This window comes from Corvus cornix, chromosome 8 (assembly GCF_000738735.6).
Source record: "Corvus cornix cornix isolate S_Up_H32 chromosome 8, ASM73873v5, whole genome shotgun sequence".
Lineage (NCBI taxonomy): Eukaryota > Metazoa > Chordata > Aves > Passeriformes > Corvidae > Corvus > Corvus cornix.
The window spans coordinates 6,076,598-6,088,678 of NC_046338.1; the positions used below are offsets into that span (position 1 = coordinate 6,076,598).

Below are 12,081 nucleotides of genomic sequence, written 5' to 3' on the forward strand. Positions count from 1 at the left end.
AGCTCCTTGCCTAAGAAGGAGTTGGGAAATAACGAGACACTCCGTGTGGAATAGACACTACAAACTGAGCAGTGCATTATTTAGGTTTCTTTTGTTTGTAAAATCAGCCTTTTTAGATGTGGCAGAAATTCATATGCAACTCTCTCTGCCTTTTAGGACAGGAATGGTTAAAGCTGAGAGGAGGGCTTAGCTGAGAAATCGCTGCACGTGGAAAGAGTTGGGTTTGCTGCAGGTAAAAAACGTGGCACAGCAATACACAGAGAACCTCCTTTATTTTCTGATCCTGCTGCTGCTAGGAAGGGTTTCATGATGCAGTTTTTAAAGCGGGGACTTTGTAGGCAAACTCTCCATAGCAGGTTCTACCTTTCCTGCCCTGGAGGAGGTGAGATTAGAGATCTTGGTTGTATGTGCAGAGTCTTTTCCATTTTGCTCCAAATCCAGGTATCACCAAGACAGAAAAATTCCAGCTTCTCTTTTTAAGGATGAACAGAGGTAGCAGCTTATTTTCTTGGAGGGGAGACATTTAGGAGAAAAAGGATCTGTAAGAGGTAATTTGAATTTCTGGAATGTTACCATTCTTTTGAGAACTAGAGCTATGCCAAAACTCAGCTTCTTCAAGGCGCTGCTAATACTGATCTTCCCTGACCCCGCTACTGGAGCACTGGGGGGCTCCTGCTTGTGTGGGGTGGTCACTTGAGGTCAGGGCCTGTCTGTAAGGGCTGTGGGGACATCCTGCTGGTGGCCATAGGGACAGGAGCACCAGGGGCAGCTGGTGTGGCTCAGCCTGGAGCAAAGGAGGCTCCGGGGGGACCTTGTGGCTCTGCACAACTCCCTGACAGGAGGGGGCAGCCGGGGGGGTCGGGCTCTGCTCGCAGGGAACAGGGACAGGAGGAGAGGGAACGGCCTCAGGCTGGGCCAGGGGAGGTTTAAATTGGATCTCAGGGAAAGTGTCCGGTCCTGGCACAGTGGTGGAGTCCCCATCCCTGGAGAGATTTCAAAGCCGTGTGGGTGTGGCACTTGGAGACATGGGGCACTGGTGGCCTTGGCAGTGCTGGGGAACGGTTGGACTTGAAAATCTTGAAGCTCTTTCCGAACCTAAACCTTTCCATAGTTCCATGGCAGTGGCTGGGATCGAGCAGAGCAGCAGGACACGGAGGTGCTCGGAGCTGTGGCAGGGCAGCATGGGCAGCACAGGGCAGGGCGGGGCAGTGCCAGCAGGGCAAGGCAGAGCAGGCCAGGGCAGAGCAGCACACGGCTGCTGCCGCCTGCGGCCGCTGCGGGCCCGGCCGGGAGCGCGGGCGGTGCCTTTAAGGGGCGGTGGCGGCGGCGGGGCCGGGCGGCCGCGGTCGCCCCCCGGCTCCCGGAGCTCGCCCGGCGCCGGCCGTGGTGCGGATCGTGACCGTGCAGACGAAGCCCTACGGCGACCAGAAGCCGGGCAGCATTGGGCTGCGCAAGCGGGTGACGGTGTTCCAGAGCAATGCCAACTACAGCGAGAACTTCATCCAGAGCACGCTGGCCACCGTGCCGCCCGCCGAGCGCCAGGACGCCACGCTCGAGGTGGGGGGCGACGGCCGCTTCTGCATGAAGGACGGCATCCAGCTCATCGCCCGCATCGCCGCCGCCACCGGGGTGAGCAGCGGGCGCTCCGCGGCTCCGGGATGCCCTCCCCGGCCGCCGGCAGCGGGGCCGCGCAGCGGCGGCGGAAATCGCTGGCGCTCGGCGGGTCCGCGGCGGGGAAGGAACGCGGCAGGGACAGATGAGCTGACGGGGCTGGCGGGGGACAGCTCGCGGTGCAGGTAGGAAAAGCCCCCCGGGAGCCTCTCCCTGCCTGCGGGAGCGGGTGGATATTGGCCAGGGCGGAGGGATGGAAGCAAACACGACTTTGCTCTACTTCCTTCTTCTTCCTTCTGCCCATCGCTGGGTTTTCCAGCTAAACCACAAAGCAAGGGCACAGCGTGGAGGCGGTGAGGTGTTGGGGGGGAGCAGCGCTCCCTTCCACAGCACTGGAATGCATCTCACTTCTGGGGGATTCCTCCGTGGGTTCGTCCTGCTCCTGTCACTTGGTAGCCCAAGGGAATCCCAGCAGGAGCTGACCTTTGAACAGAAAGTTTCTCAATCCTGGTGGCTAGTGTGTACTTCCCTGGGAAAGGAAAGCTCAGCCCCTGCCGGGGGGACAAACCTGGAGATGGGGATTCATTCCCAGCCCTGCCAGACTCTCTCTCTGCCACCCTACTTTTCTTTCCAGCTGTGGTAGGAACAGAACAGTGTCTCTTAATTCCGGAATGATTCGTACGTGAGTGCACTTGAGATGGTGCCAAGTATCTTTTTTTCCCTCTGGAATCTCTACAGCGACTTCCAAAGTCAATTTTTCAATAGAAACAGAGCGTTTTGCAGTGGGGGCAGCACTCACTGTATGACTAATAACACACTTGCAGTCTGTTTCTTTTTCTTGGGCTCCACTTGTCCTGGCATTCCTAAATGCAGTGGCTGCCTGGACCAGAGTCATCCTCGGCAGAAAATGCCAGGTTTTGGCAGCTGCTCAGGGGGCTTTTCCAGGGCTCTTGGCACCCTCTTATGGCCAACGTGCAGGGACAGCACCGACTCTGGACCTTTCCTGAGGGCAGGAGTGAAGGGAATGGGATTCTGTCTTATAGGAGAGTCACAGATGAAGTGTAAAGTGTTTTTACTCCATTTGTTGCCCGGGATTCCGTGCTGAGTGTCTTCTTGACTGAGTACAGAAAAGGAGCAGAAGGATACTGAATTGCAAGGATGAGAAACTGGGATTTCACTGCTCTACTCATGTAGAGAAATAAAAAAAAACCCAGCCCAAAACTTTACTACCCACCAGTGCTAGTGCTGGTCACCAGTAGTGGGACTTCCACCCGATTTTAAAGGATTTCATTTGCTGCCCACTTGCCTCTGCCTGGTTTTAGTCTCAAATAACCTAAATAATTTCACGCCACTCATTTATACTCTTGTTGCAGTCTATCAGTATTTCAACTACACCTGATGGAAATCCTCAGTCTGTCTTGCCACATTCAAGCAGTTTGAAGAAATGTTTCCAATCATCTTTAAATGAGTATTAATTGAAGTATCAATGCCAGTGTAGGGATTTACACGTCATCAAATTTCCTCTTCAACAGGGAGAACCTCCAAACATTTCAGGTTATTTTCCCTGCTTGAACAGCAGTCACCTCACCCATTTCTGGATATGGATAAGGTTATTTTAAACAACTACCGTGAGAAAATTCCTGCAGCACTTACAAGAACAAGATTTATTTGTCAGTTTTTCTCCTCCAGGAAGAAGAGTTTTACTCCAGTTATGCAATTTTTTTTAACAATACCATGCTAACATTCCAAAAATCTAAAAATATTCATTCCTGATTTGGTTAGTTCATTAATATTTTGATCCATGGAATGAGGGACTCTTGATAAACAGGGAAGGAATGATAGAAACAGCAAAGACAAAACAGATACTCCACCCAAACCGTGTGTGTTTACTACTTTCTGTTCCTTCTTACCTTCTATAAAGTTATTTAATTTAAATCTTTGACATGTATCTATTAGAGACATCGTGTGAACTAAAAATGAGTGTAAAGCCACATCACTGAGCCTCCACTAAAAGTTTCTATCATTCAAATGGGCTTTTCACCAGCTTTTTGCTGCACAAGAACCTGACTGCAGGTAAGCATCGAGTAACTCTTTTTATCTCATGGGAAGGAACAGCTTTAGGGCAGGAAAAGCATTCCATGGAATTTCAGCTGGACCACTCATCTACAAAATGTTACTACAGCCCAAGAAACAGATGCAAAATTATAGTCACAGCTGCATTCTGAGCAGAACAAGTTGGGTAATGGTACACTAAGCTGCTAATTAAACTGCTAATGATTTTTTTTTTAGTGCCACTGCGGTATTTTGCCATCTCTGTTTAAATTTCAAAAAAATAAGTCTCTAGAAAATTTTGAAATGGCAAATTTCTACCTTGCTTAATACCAGCGAGGCCTCCAAATATGCGCTACATACTAAAAAACCCTCTTCAAAATCACACAGGCACGGAGATTTATTGGGAGCTCGTTTGCTAACCAGCTCTTTCTCTCTGTACTTTTCCAGAATTTTCCTTCCTTTCCACCCTGCCATCCTCCCAAGCTCCTGTGCACTGCTGGCTGCAGCAACACCCACTGTGGAGAGATAATAAACTGACATATGTCATGACATGCTGGCGGCTGGGAGGATGCTGGAGCTGCATTTTCAAAAAATAATAGCAACAGTACAATTTTATTTTTATTGTGATAACTGCGGTGAAATTTATGGCAGCGTTAGTAGTTTATTGATTCATTATGCCAGATTAGCTGAGGGAGGTAATTACAGCCCTGACATGAAAATGCCTTTAATGTTTCCATTTCAATTTTGCAGTTTATAATATGCAGATTACAGCATTATCATAATTCCATATTGTCACATGTACAATTCCATGGCAGAACATTTGCTTCCCAGGATAATGGAGCTAATTTCTAATAAATGATTTCAGCAAGGATCTTAACTCATTCAGCTCTTGGGTAAATAGTGATGGCAATAACAATATGCACATGTTTCAAGTGATTCAAGCAGATGTACATTACTTAATGCCAGGCAGCTCTGTGACAAATGAAATACAATAAATTTTATACTAATATTTGCAGCAGTAATTTTGTGCTTTAAGATTTGCCCAGACAACATCCAATCTGTAACAATTTAAAGGCAGCTAAAATGAAATAGATTGGTTATATCCACGTTGATTTTTGCACACAGATATAGATACATACACATACATATATATTTATACAGCCCAGATGGCTCCATATACCAAAAAATACGTGCGTTATCTTTTTTAACTGTGTCCAAATTTAATGCTCTCTTAACCCTGCAAGAGAAAAATATGGACAGGTTTTATGGTCATCTAGGCACAAAGATTTCTGTTAGTAAGGTCTAAAATTGATAATGTTAAAGACAGTTTCCTTTTTTGGTTTCACATTTACACAGGAAAACTGATGGCATCCAAAGCAAATCCATTCCCTGTACCACGAATGTTGCTTGTTTAGAAGGATAAAGTGTTTGCCTAAGAAAATCTGATTCTCCATTTTATACCAGAGATAAAATCAAGGCACTGAAGTGAAATCATACTGAATATTTATCTTTTTCTTCATAAAACTATAAACAACAAAACCCCCCACAAAAGCATTTTCATTTGCATACCTTCTGAGCAAGGCTTGAAATTATTTTGCCTTTAGTCGAAATAATGTTTAAGACATTTAAGACAGGTACAGCCAAGGTGAAAAAAGTAGTTTTTCCCATCATTTTAGCTCTTAACATGATTCAGTGCTACCAGACTATGACTTAACTGGGGAACAGATGCTCTATGTCTTTACAGGTCCCCAAACCATAAGAAACTCTTTGCTTCCCTTCTTCCCTCTCCTGATTCAGGAACATGCCAAGCTCTCTCTGCAAAATCTGCTCCTCTGAACTGGATGCCCAGCTGTTAATGGCAACACTGGAAAGAGGAAAGCTGAATATTTATAATACTTTATATGGTACAGCTGTCTTCTAAAGAGCAGTCATCAAAATTTTATTGAATGCAGGCTAAATGCTCCAAGGAAAGAAAGATCAACATAAATTAAGACTATTTTTCCCAGAGACAACTGAAACTTTTAAGCACATTCCTAAATCTTAACAATAGTTTAAAGCATGATATAAAACGATGAGGGGGAAAAAAAAAATCTTTGTAAGAACAGTCCCCAAGAAACATATATATTACATTGAATTAAACAGGGTTTGGAATATACATCATATTTCAAGAACTTAGTTCAGTTTTCATCTCGGAGAAAGAATGTTTTGCCTTGTAAGGAATTTAGATGACCTCATTCCAAACATATCCTTTTAAAATTTATGTTGCTATTCCAAAACTGTAAATTAAAGGATTGGGAAAATAGAATGGAAACACATCTTTGATATGTAACTCAGCCAAGGGTCTTACATGAAAACTGTTTTACAGCTATGTCTATTACAAAATAGAGAAAAGAAATATCCTATCTTAAAAAAGCCAAGTAAACAGGTAACATTTAAATTAAAAACACCTCTGAAATTCTGGCCAAAGGGCAGCCAAAGCTGTAACAGTTTGCTGGAATTATTTACAATGTATTTCTTTTTAAAGAGAACCCCATATTGCCCAAGGAATCTTGACTCCATTACACATTCCAGCTCATGGCAGCAGAGAAATATTTCATTTATTAATGCATCCACACTGGAAGGATGCTCTGGGGGCCAATGCATTTGCATGTTACACTAAGGCATGTTCTGATGGAAGTTTTTATGACAGACTTCAAAAGAAGCTGAAAGCCAAAGGAAAGCAGGATCGGGAGTTGGCACAGCTGTAGGATGAAATAAATGAGAAACTACATGAAAATCCCACTAAGTTATAAACACAGAACATTTCTTAGGGGGAAAGTTGTGCACTGATCAAAGCTACGTTCTCTGAAGTCTGTCAAATATTGTGTACAGCAACAGAGCAGCACACTGCCCAAATTTCTCTCTGCAAGCACCCTGAACTATGGGAACAGAGATGGAGCCTCATTCCAAGCACCTCAACGTTGGAAAGGGCTGGAATATTGTATTGGAAGACACAATTTTAGCTTTATTTAGAAGGTCAACCTTGCCTCGTGTCACCCAATAGCCCGGCTTGCTTGGGGGCTTGTTTTTAATGATTGTCTTTCCAATGCCATGATGTGAGAAGTTAAATCAGTTATTTAAAATGTATGCTCTAAGTCTACACACAGACCCTGGCTTGGATCTCTGAAACCAAATTTATCCTGACACCTCACATGAAAACCCTGTTGGCCAAATTGTTGTCTCTCGGATCTTCCAAAAGAAGAATGTGGCGAAAAAACATGTCCAAAGAAAAGTATTTTAGGAAACAACATGAAGAGCACCACTTTTAGTTTGGTTTTTTTTTTTTTTAATATGGCTCACTTTGACTGTGGTGTAGAACCAAATGCCAGAGTGGAACAAGAAAAGGAGACAGAAAGACGAGGCACATGTGGTGAGAGTATTTAACCAGAGCTTCCCACCCCTGAATTAGCCTGACAAGGCTTAATTTATTTTCTTAACCATGCAGAGTATGATGGCGCATGTTTACAGCCAGATGTACAACCTGCAGCGATTATTTTGTGCCTAATATTTATCGGGTTAAAGAACTTTCTTTATTGATCCCCAGAAGCCCACAATGAGCAGAGATACACAAGAGCAGCACCAGACTTACATGACTTGATTAATTACTTACTGCCTGATAAATTGCAAAATATAGGAGAAAAATGAGCAGGATTTATTCCCATTGGAGACAATATGGAGAGATACAGCCTGATGGAAAATGGGCACCAGGGGTGTCATGCCTCCATCTCCACAGGCCTGTAATTCCTTCCCACATCTGAGTGTGTGTGTGAATCTATAATTTAGTTGCTGTTGTAATTGTAGTAAATCCTGTTGAATCACTTTAGAAGTATTAAATCAGGCAGTGATTAAGTGCTGTTAAACTCTTTTGCACTGAATCTTTTGTATCCACGTCATTGTCCCCTTGACCGTTTTGCATCCCTGGTCTCCCTGTAAATCATTCTAAATTGATTTTGATCCCATTTTCCTGTGTATGCTCCATCTGTGTAGTAAGCAATAGAGTGAACCTTGCCATCAAACTCTGTTGAAGTCACTCTTTCCCAAATTCATATCAAACCCTGCTTTTTTTGTCAATCCCTTCAGTGGTGGCCAAGGGAGGGGACCAAGAGGATGGACCAGGCTCTGCCTGGTGGTGCCCAGCAATGGGACAAGATGCAATAGGCAGAAACCGATGCCCAGGAAGTTCCACCTGGATATGAGGATGAAATTGTCTCCTGAGCAGTGACAGAGCACTGGAACAGATTGTCCAGAGATGGTGCGGAGTCTCCCTCACTGGAGATATTCCAGAACTGCCTGGATGCAATCCTGTGCCATGTGCAGGGGATGACCCTGCTTGAGAAGGCTGGACTGGATGACCCACTGTGGTCCCTTCCAAGCTGAACCACCCTGTGATCCTTCTTCTTGCCCCTCTCCACACAGCCCCACAGGTGTTATCCATGGGATGTACAGAGATACAGACTCACAGAATAACTGGGGTTGGAAGGGATCTCCGGAGATCATCCAGTCCAAAGCCCCTTGCCAAGGCAGGGTCACCCGGAGCAGGTGACACAGGGTTTGGAATGTCTCCAGAGAGGGAGACTCCACGCCCTCCCTGGGCAGCTGTTCCAGAGCTCTGCCACCCTCAGTATTCAGAAGTTGTCCTTGATGTCGAGATGGAATTCGTTGTGTTTTAGTTTACAGCCATTGATCCTTGTCCTGTCGCTGGGTACCTCTGAACAGAATTGCCCCCGATCCCTCAGAAATGCAGTATACAGAGAGGATCACCCACAGCAGCACCGCCCACCCAGCCGCGCCCGCAGCGCTGCCCCAGGAACCACCATGGCGAGCATTTCCCGGTCTCTGTTTTCATTTGGAAACAAATCCCGCCCCCTCGCTGGCCGCTCCTCCCCTCCCCGGGCCGACTCTGGGCTCGCTTTTCCCCTCACGGAACGCGCTCGGGAGCCGCAGCCCGCCGGGAGAAGCGCTCCCCTCACGGCGTCCCGCCGAGCCCGCGGGAACCGACCCGCTGCTGTGAGGGGAGGGGTGGGAGAGGAGAAGAGAGGGGAGAGAGAGGAGAAGGGAAGGAAAGAGAACACAGAAGAAAGAAGAGGAGAGAGGGGAGAGGGAGAAGAGGAAGGGGAGAGAGAGCGGACGGAGAGGGAGAGCAGCGCTACGCCGCTGCTCAGACACCTACGACATCCCGGAGCCGTTCCCGCCGCCTCCCCTTCAGAGCTCCCGCCGTGCGCCCGCCAAACGCCGCCGGCTGGAAACGGCGCTGAGGGCGGGCCGGGCCGGGCCGCGGCCGAGGAGCCCGGCGGAGCGGCGGGGCCGGGGAGCCCGGCAGGGGTGCGGGGCCGAGAGCGGTGTCGGTGTGCGCTCGTCGGATCCCGCTGTGCGCGGTAGGAACCGGGCCGGGGCCGGGGGGTTTCGGGTGGCGGGTTCGGGGCGGCCAAACGCGCCTCAGGAGTCCCTCAGGGATCGCCGAGCAGGGCTGAGGGAGGGCAGATTCCCCTCAGGGCTGGGGGAAGGGGGTTGTAGGTTTTTTTTGGTTTTTTTTTTTTTTTTTTTTTTACGGTGGATGGCAAATTTATCCCTTGAAGCTCCGTGCAGCCAGCGGGGAGGGAGGTGATGAGATCCATGTGGGGACAAGTTTCCTCGTTTGAGGTGAACGAGGTCGGAGCAGGGCGAAGCTTCCCTGTGCGAATGTGGGTCGTGTGTGGATGAGCTTCGGGCATGAAGGTCAGTGTTGCCATGGAGGGTCTGCCTTTGGCGTCAGGAGGAGCTTCTTCACAGAAAGGGCGATTAGACATTGGAAGGGGCTGCCCAGGGAGGGCATCCCTGGAGGTGTCTCTAGGGGTGCCTAGAGATTATACTCAGGCAAGCAAAACAAAAAACATCAGATGGCGCCAGAACATTACTAGTGCTGCCAGTTAAAGCTGTAGCTGGGCTGGAGCTTTATTATTTCAGATCACTGCTTTGGCTGTTTTACGCTACAGGAGTTGAAACAGTGCAAAGAGCTCGTGAAAAAAAACCCCTCTTGGCTTAACTCTGAAAAACCTGTGTGTAGGCAGAGCATCTGCAATGGGAAATTCTCCATAGAAGAGCTTTTTATTTACCTTGGTTTGCCAGAGGCTGAATTTCCTGAACTTCAGCTTATGCTGAATATCTTACTAGTTCTTTGTTCTCTTTCACTCTTTTTGGGGGAAATGTGACAAAGACTTGTATCCACTAGAAGAAGCATGTATTTTAGATATCTCATTTTAGGTAAAAGTCCTAGAGTAGGAAAAGTTGTGTTAACACGTATAAAAGGAGGAATTCAGCTCAAGGATTCTTTCAGAAGTGTAGTGTGGATATTCTCCTTAGGTAATTTGGCAGAGATCAGAGAATCATTGTTTTTCAAAAAGCCTCACACAAATTGAAATAAATACATTTGAAATGACAGTCTTTGAGCATCCAGGATATATCATACAGGTTTATGCACTTTCATGCCAGGCTGCTCTGTCTTCCCTGTCTGTCAGATAACTCCCCTATATTGAACATGGATCATGAAGGCACTGTTGAAGGATTTAGCTGAACTACTTAGATCCTTCTGATAAAGATTCTTGGCGCCCATTCAAATTCTTTTGAAAGATCAATGCAAACGTTTTAGTTCATTTAAACAAATCAATAAACTGAAATCAGCCACAACTGTGCTGTAACCTTTTATATCCTTTGTATTTTAAATCATTAGCATCAATGATTTTGAATAAAAAATGGCTTAAAATAGAAGTTAGTGAGTAATTTCTTAGCAGAAGAATTTAGTTTGCTCTAACATGTTCCATCTGAATCCAATCTGGACCAGTTACAAAGAGCTGTTATTTTCTGTAATTACAGACAGTTTTATTGTGATGTTCTCCATATTTTACACAACTTAGACTAGAGTGTCACCATCTGTAACATTTAGTACTTACTGTCATCTGAGAGAATAATGTACTACGGAGATAACAGGACTGGGCTGAAGCAGCAGCTGTTACCTTGTGCTGCCTTTGTTTCATGCACTGCTCCATCAGATGAAAATCTTGTCCAGCACCATTCTCTTGTCACAGAGAGGTCTCAGTTAAATTATCCTGCCATAGTGTCCCAGCCACACACACATTTCCTGACCAGTCACAATGTTTAGCCCATGAAGTGGCCTCTGGGGCTCATACTGTCCCAGCAGGGATGTAGGAAGAAACCTCAGATATGCCCAGTCCTTCCTGTGTTTTCCAGGACATCCCAATTTGCACCCTACTTTTAAAAATTTCTTCTATGTTATTTTTCTTTGTCCAAGCTTCTCCAGTAAATTACATTTTTGCCCATTACAGTTTAAATCTGCATGGTTTCTAGCCAAAAGGAAGATACTGCTGGTTAGAATAAATACCAGTGAAGGACTAGGGTAGACAATGGAAGTAAGAGAACACTGGGAGTCTGGTTCTTTAAGAGGAAAATGCTTTTCTGTTGTAAATTTTGCTGAAGTTATGGCTGAACTCACTTAGGAGAACCTCAGTGATGAAGTTGTGGCTTGTGGGTTTCCTTAAGGGTGTCTGGGAGTGTGACTGGCAGCAGTGAAAGTGGCTTTAGGTTCTCCCAACAGCTGCGATTGCTTGGGGTTCTGAAGAACATAAGGAAGGCATTTGAGAAGAGAACAAATAACATTTTGTTTCAGTTTCTTTTCCAACTTCAGAAATATGCTGGTAGCTTAATTTTGTATTGCTTGTCCCATAAGGTCACTGTGTCAACTACTGATAATGTAATCATCATAATTAAGAATTTATGTTTTAGCCTGATAGTGGATGATTGGTTTTTTGCTTGTTGATAACAAGTAATATCTTTTATTTTTACCTTCAGGAAAACATTTCCCCCATTTTAATTTTTACAGTTAACAAATGCAGTGATAAACTACAATAAAGTAGAAGATGGAGCATTCTGTGTCATCCTCTGTCTCCAGCTACTGTCCTTTACAGGTATTTTCTAGTCCCTTTATGTACATCCCAACTACACTGAGAATAGGAGCAATGTCGAAGCCTAAACATTTTTTATTTTATTTCTTCAGAATTATGTTTGGTTTAGGGGATTACAGAGAGGAAGATAGATGGGAAAGAATCACCTTCACCCTGCAAGCAGTCATTCTTCAAAGAGGATAATTAAATCAAGTATGACAGTAAGTGCCATTGTAAGTAGATTTTCTGAATAGATTTATTATACTGTCGCTGGTTTTAATACAAATGTTTATGAAAAAAATCAGCAGGACAGTGGAAGGAGGATAGTAGTTGGTTTCTGAGGCAAACAAATAATTCTCTTGGGCCTTTCTTGCCAATTCTTCTAGGATCCTATGAAATAAAAGCCATTAGCAATACATTTTTCCAATACTGTTCATTTTAATCT

At 45.5% G+C, this 12,081-nt stretch overlaps 2 protein-coding genes across 3 annotated transcripts in view; both read left to right on the forward strand.

Annotated features, from left to right (window-relative positions):
- Positions 1-482: 482 nt before the first annotated feature.
- LOC104695205 (phosphoglucomutase-1-like) lies at positions 483-4,672 on the forward strand. Its single transcript, XM_039556059.1, has 3 exons — positions 483-492; positions 1,313-1,796; positions 4,111-4,672. The coding sequence occupies exons 1-3, from the start codon at positions 483-485 to the stop codon at positions 4,190-4,192; spliced, it is 576 nt and encodes a 191-aa protein (XP_039411993.1). The 3' UTR covers positions 4,193-4,672.
- A 4,327-nt stretch (positions 4,673-8,999) lies between these two features.
- The window catches only part of EPS15 (epidermal growth factor receptor pathway substrate 15), a 67,777-nt gene continuing 64,695 nt past the window's right edge, over positions 9,000-12,081 (forward strand). Inside the window, exons 1-3 of one of the 2 annotated variants that reach the window (XM_039556587.1) lie at positions 9,000-9,077; positions 11,576-11,660; positions 11,750-11,869. In XM_039556587.1, the coding sequence (XP_039412521.1) occupies positions 11,789-11,869 (81 nt within the window). In that variant the 5' untranslated portion in view covers positions 9,000-9,077; positions 11,576-11,660; positions 11,750-11,788. The remainder of the gene's footprint in view (positions 9,078-11,575; positions 11,661-11,749; positions 11,870-12,081) is intronic. The other variant, XM_039556588.1, reaches the window with a different exon arrangement.

What these genes read in the sequence shown, in the direction of transcription:
- LOC104695205 (XM_039556059.1), top strand. An exon ending in GGGGACAGCTCGCGGTGCAG is followed by an intron (nt 1,797 to 4,110) that starts GTAGGAAAAGCC and finishes GTACTTTTCCAG; the next exon opens with AATTTTCCTTCCTTTCCACC.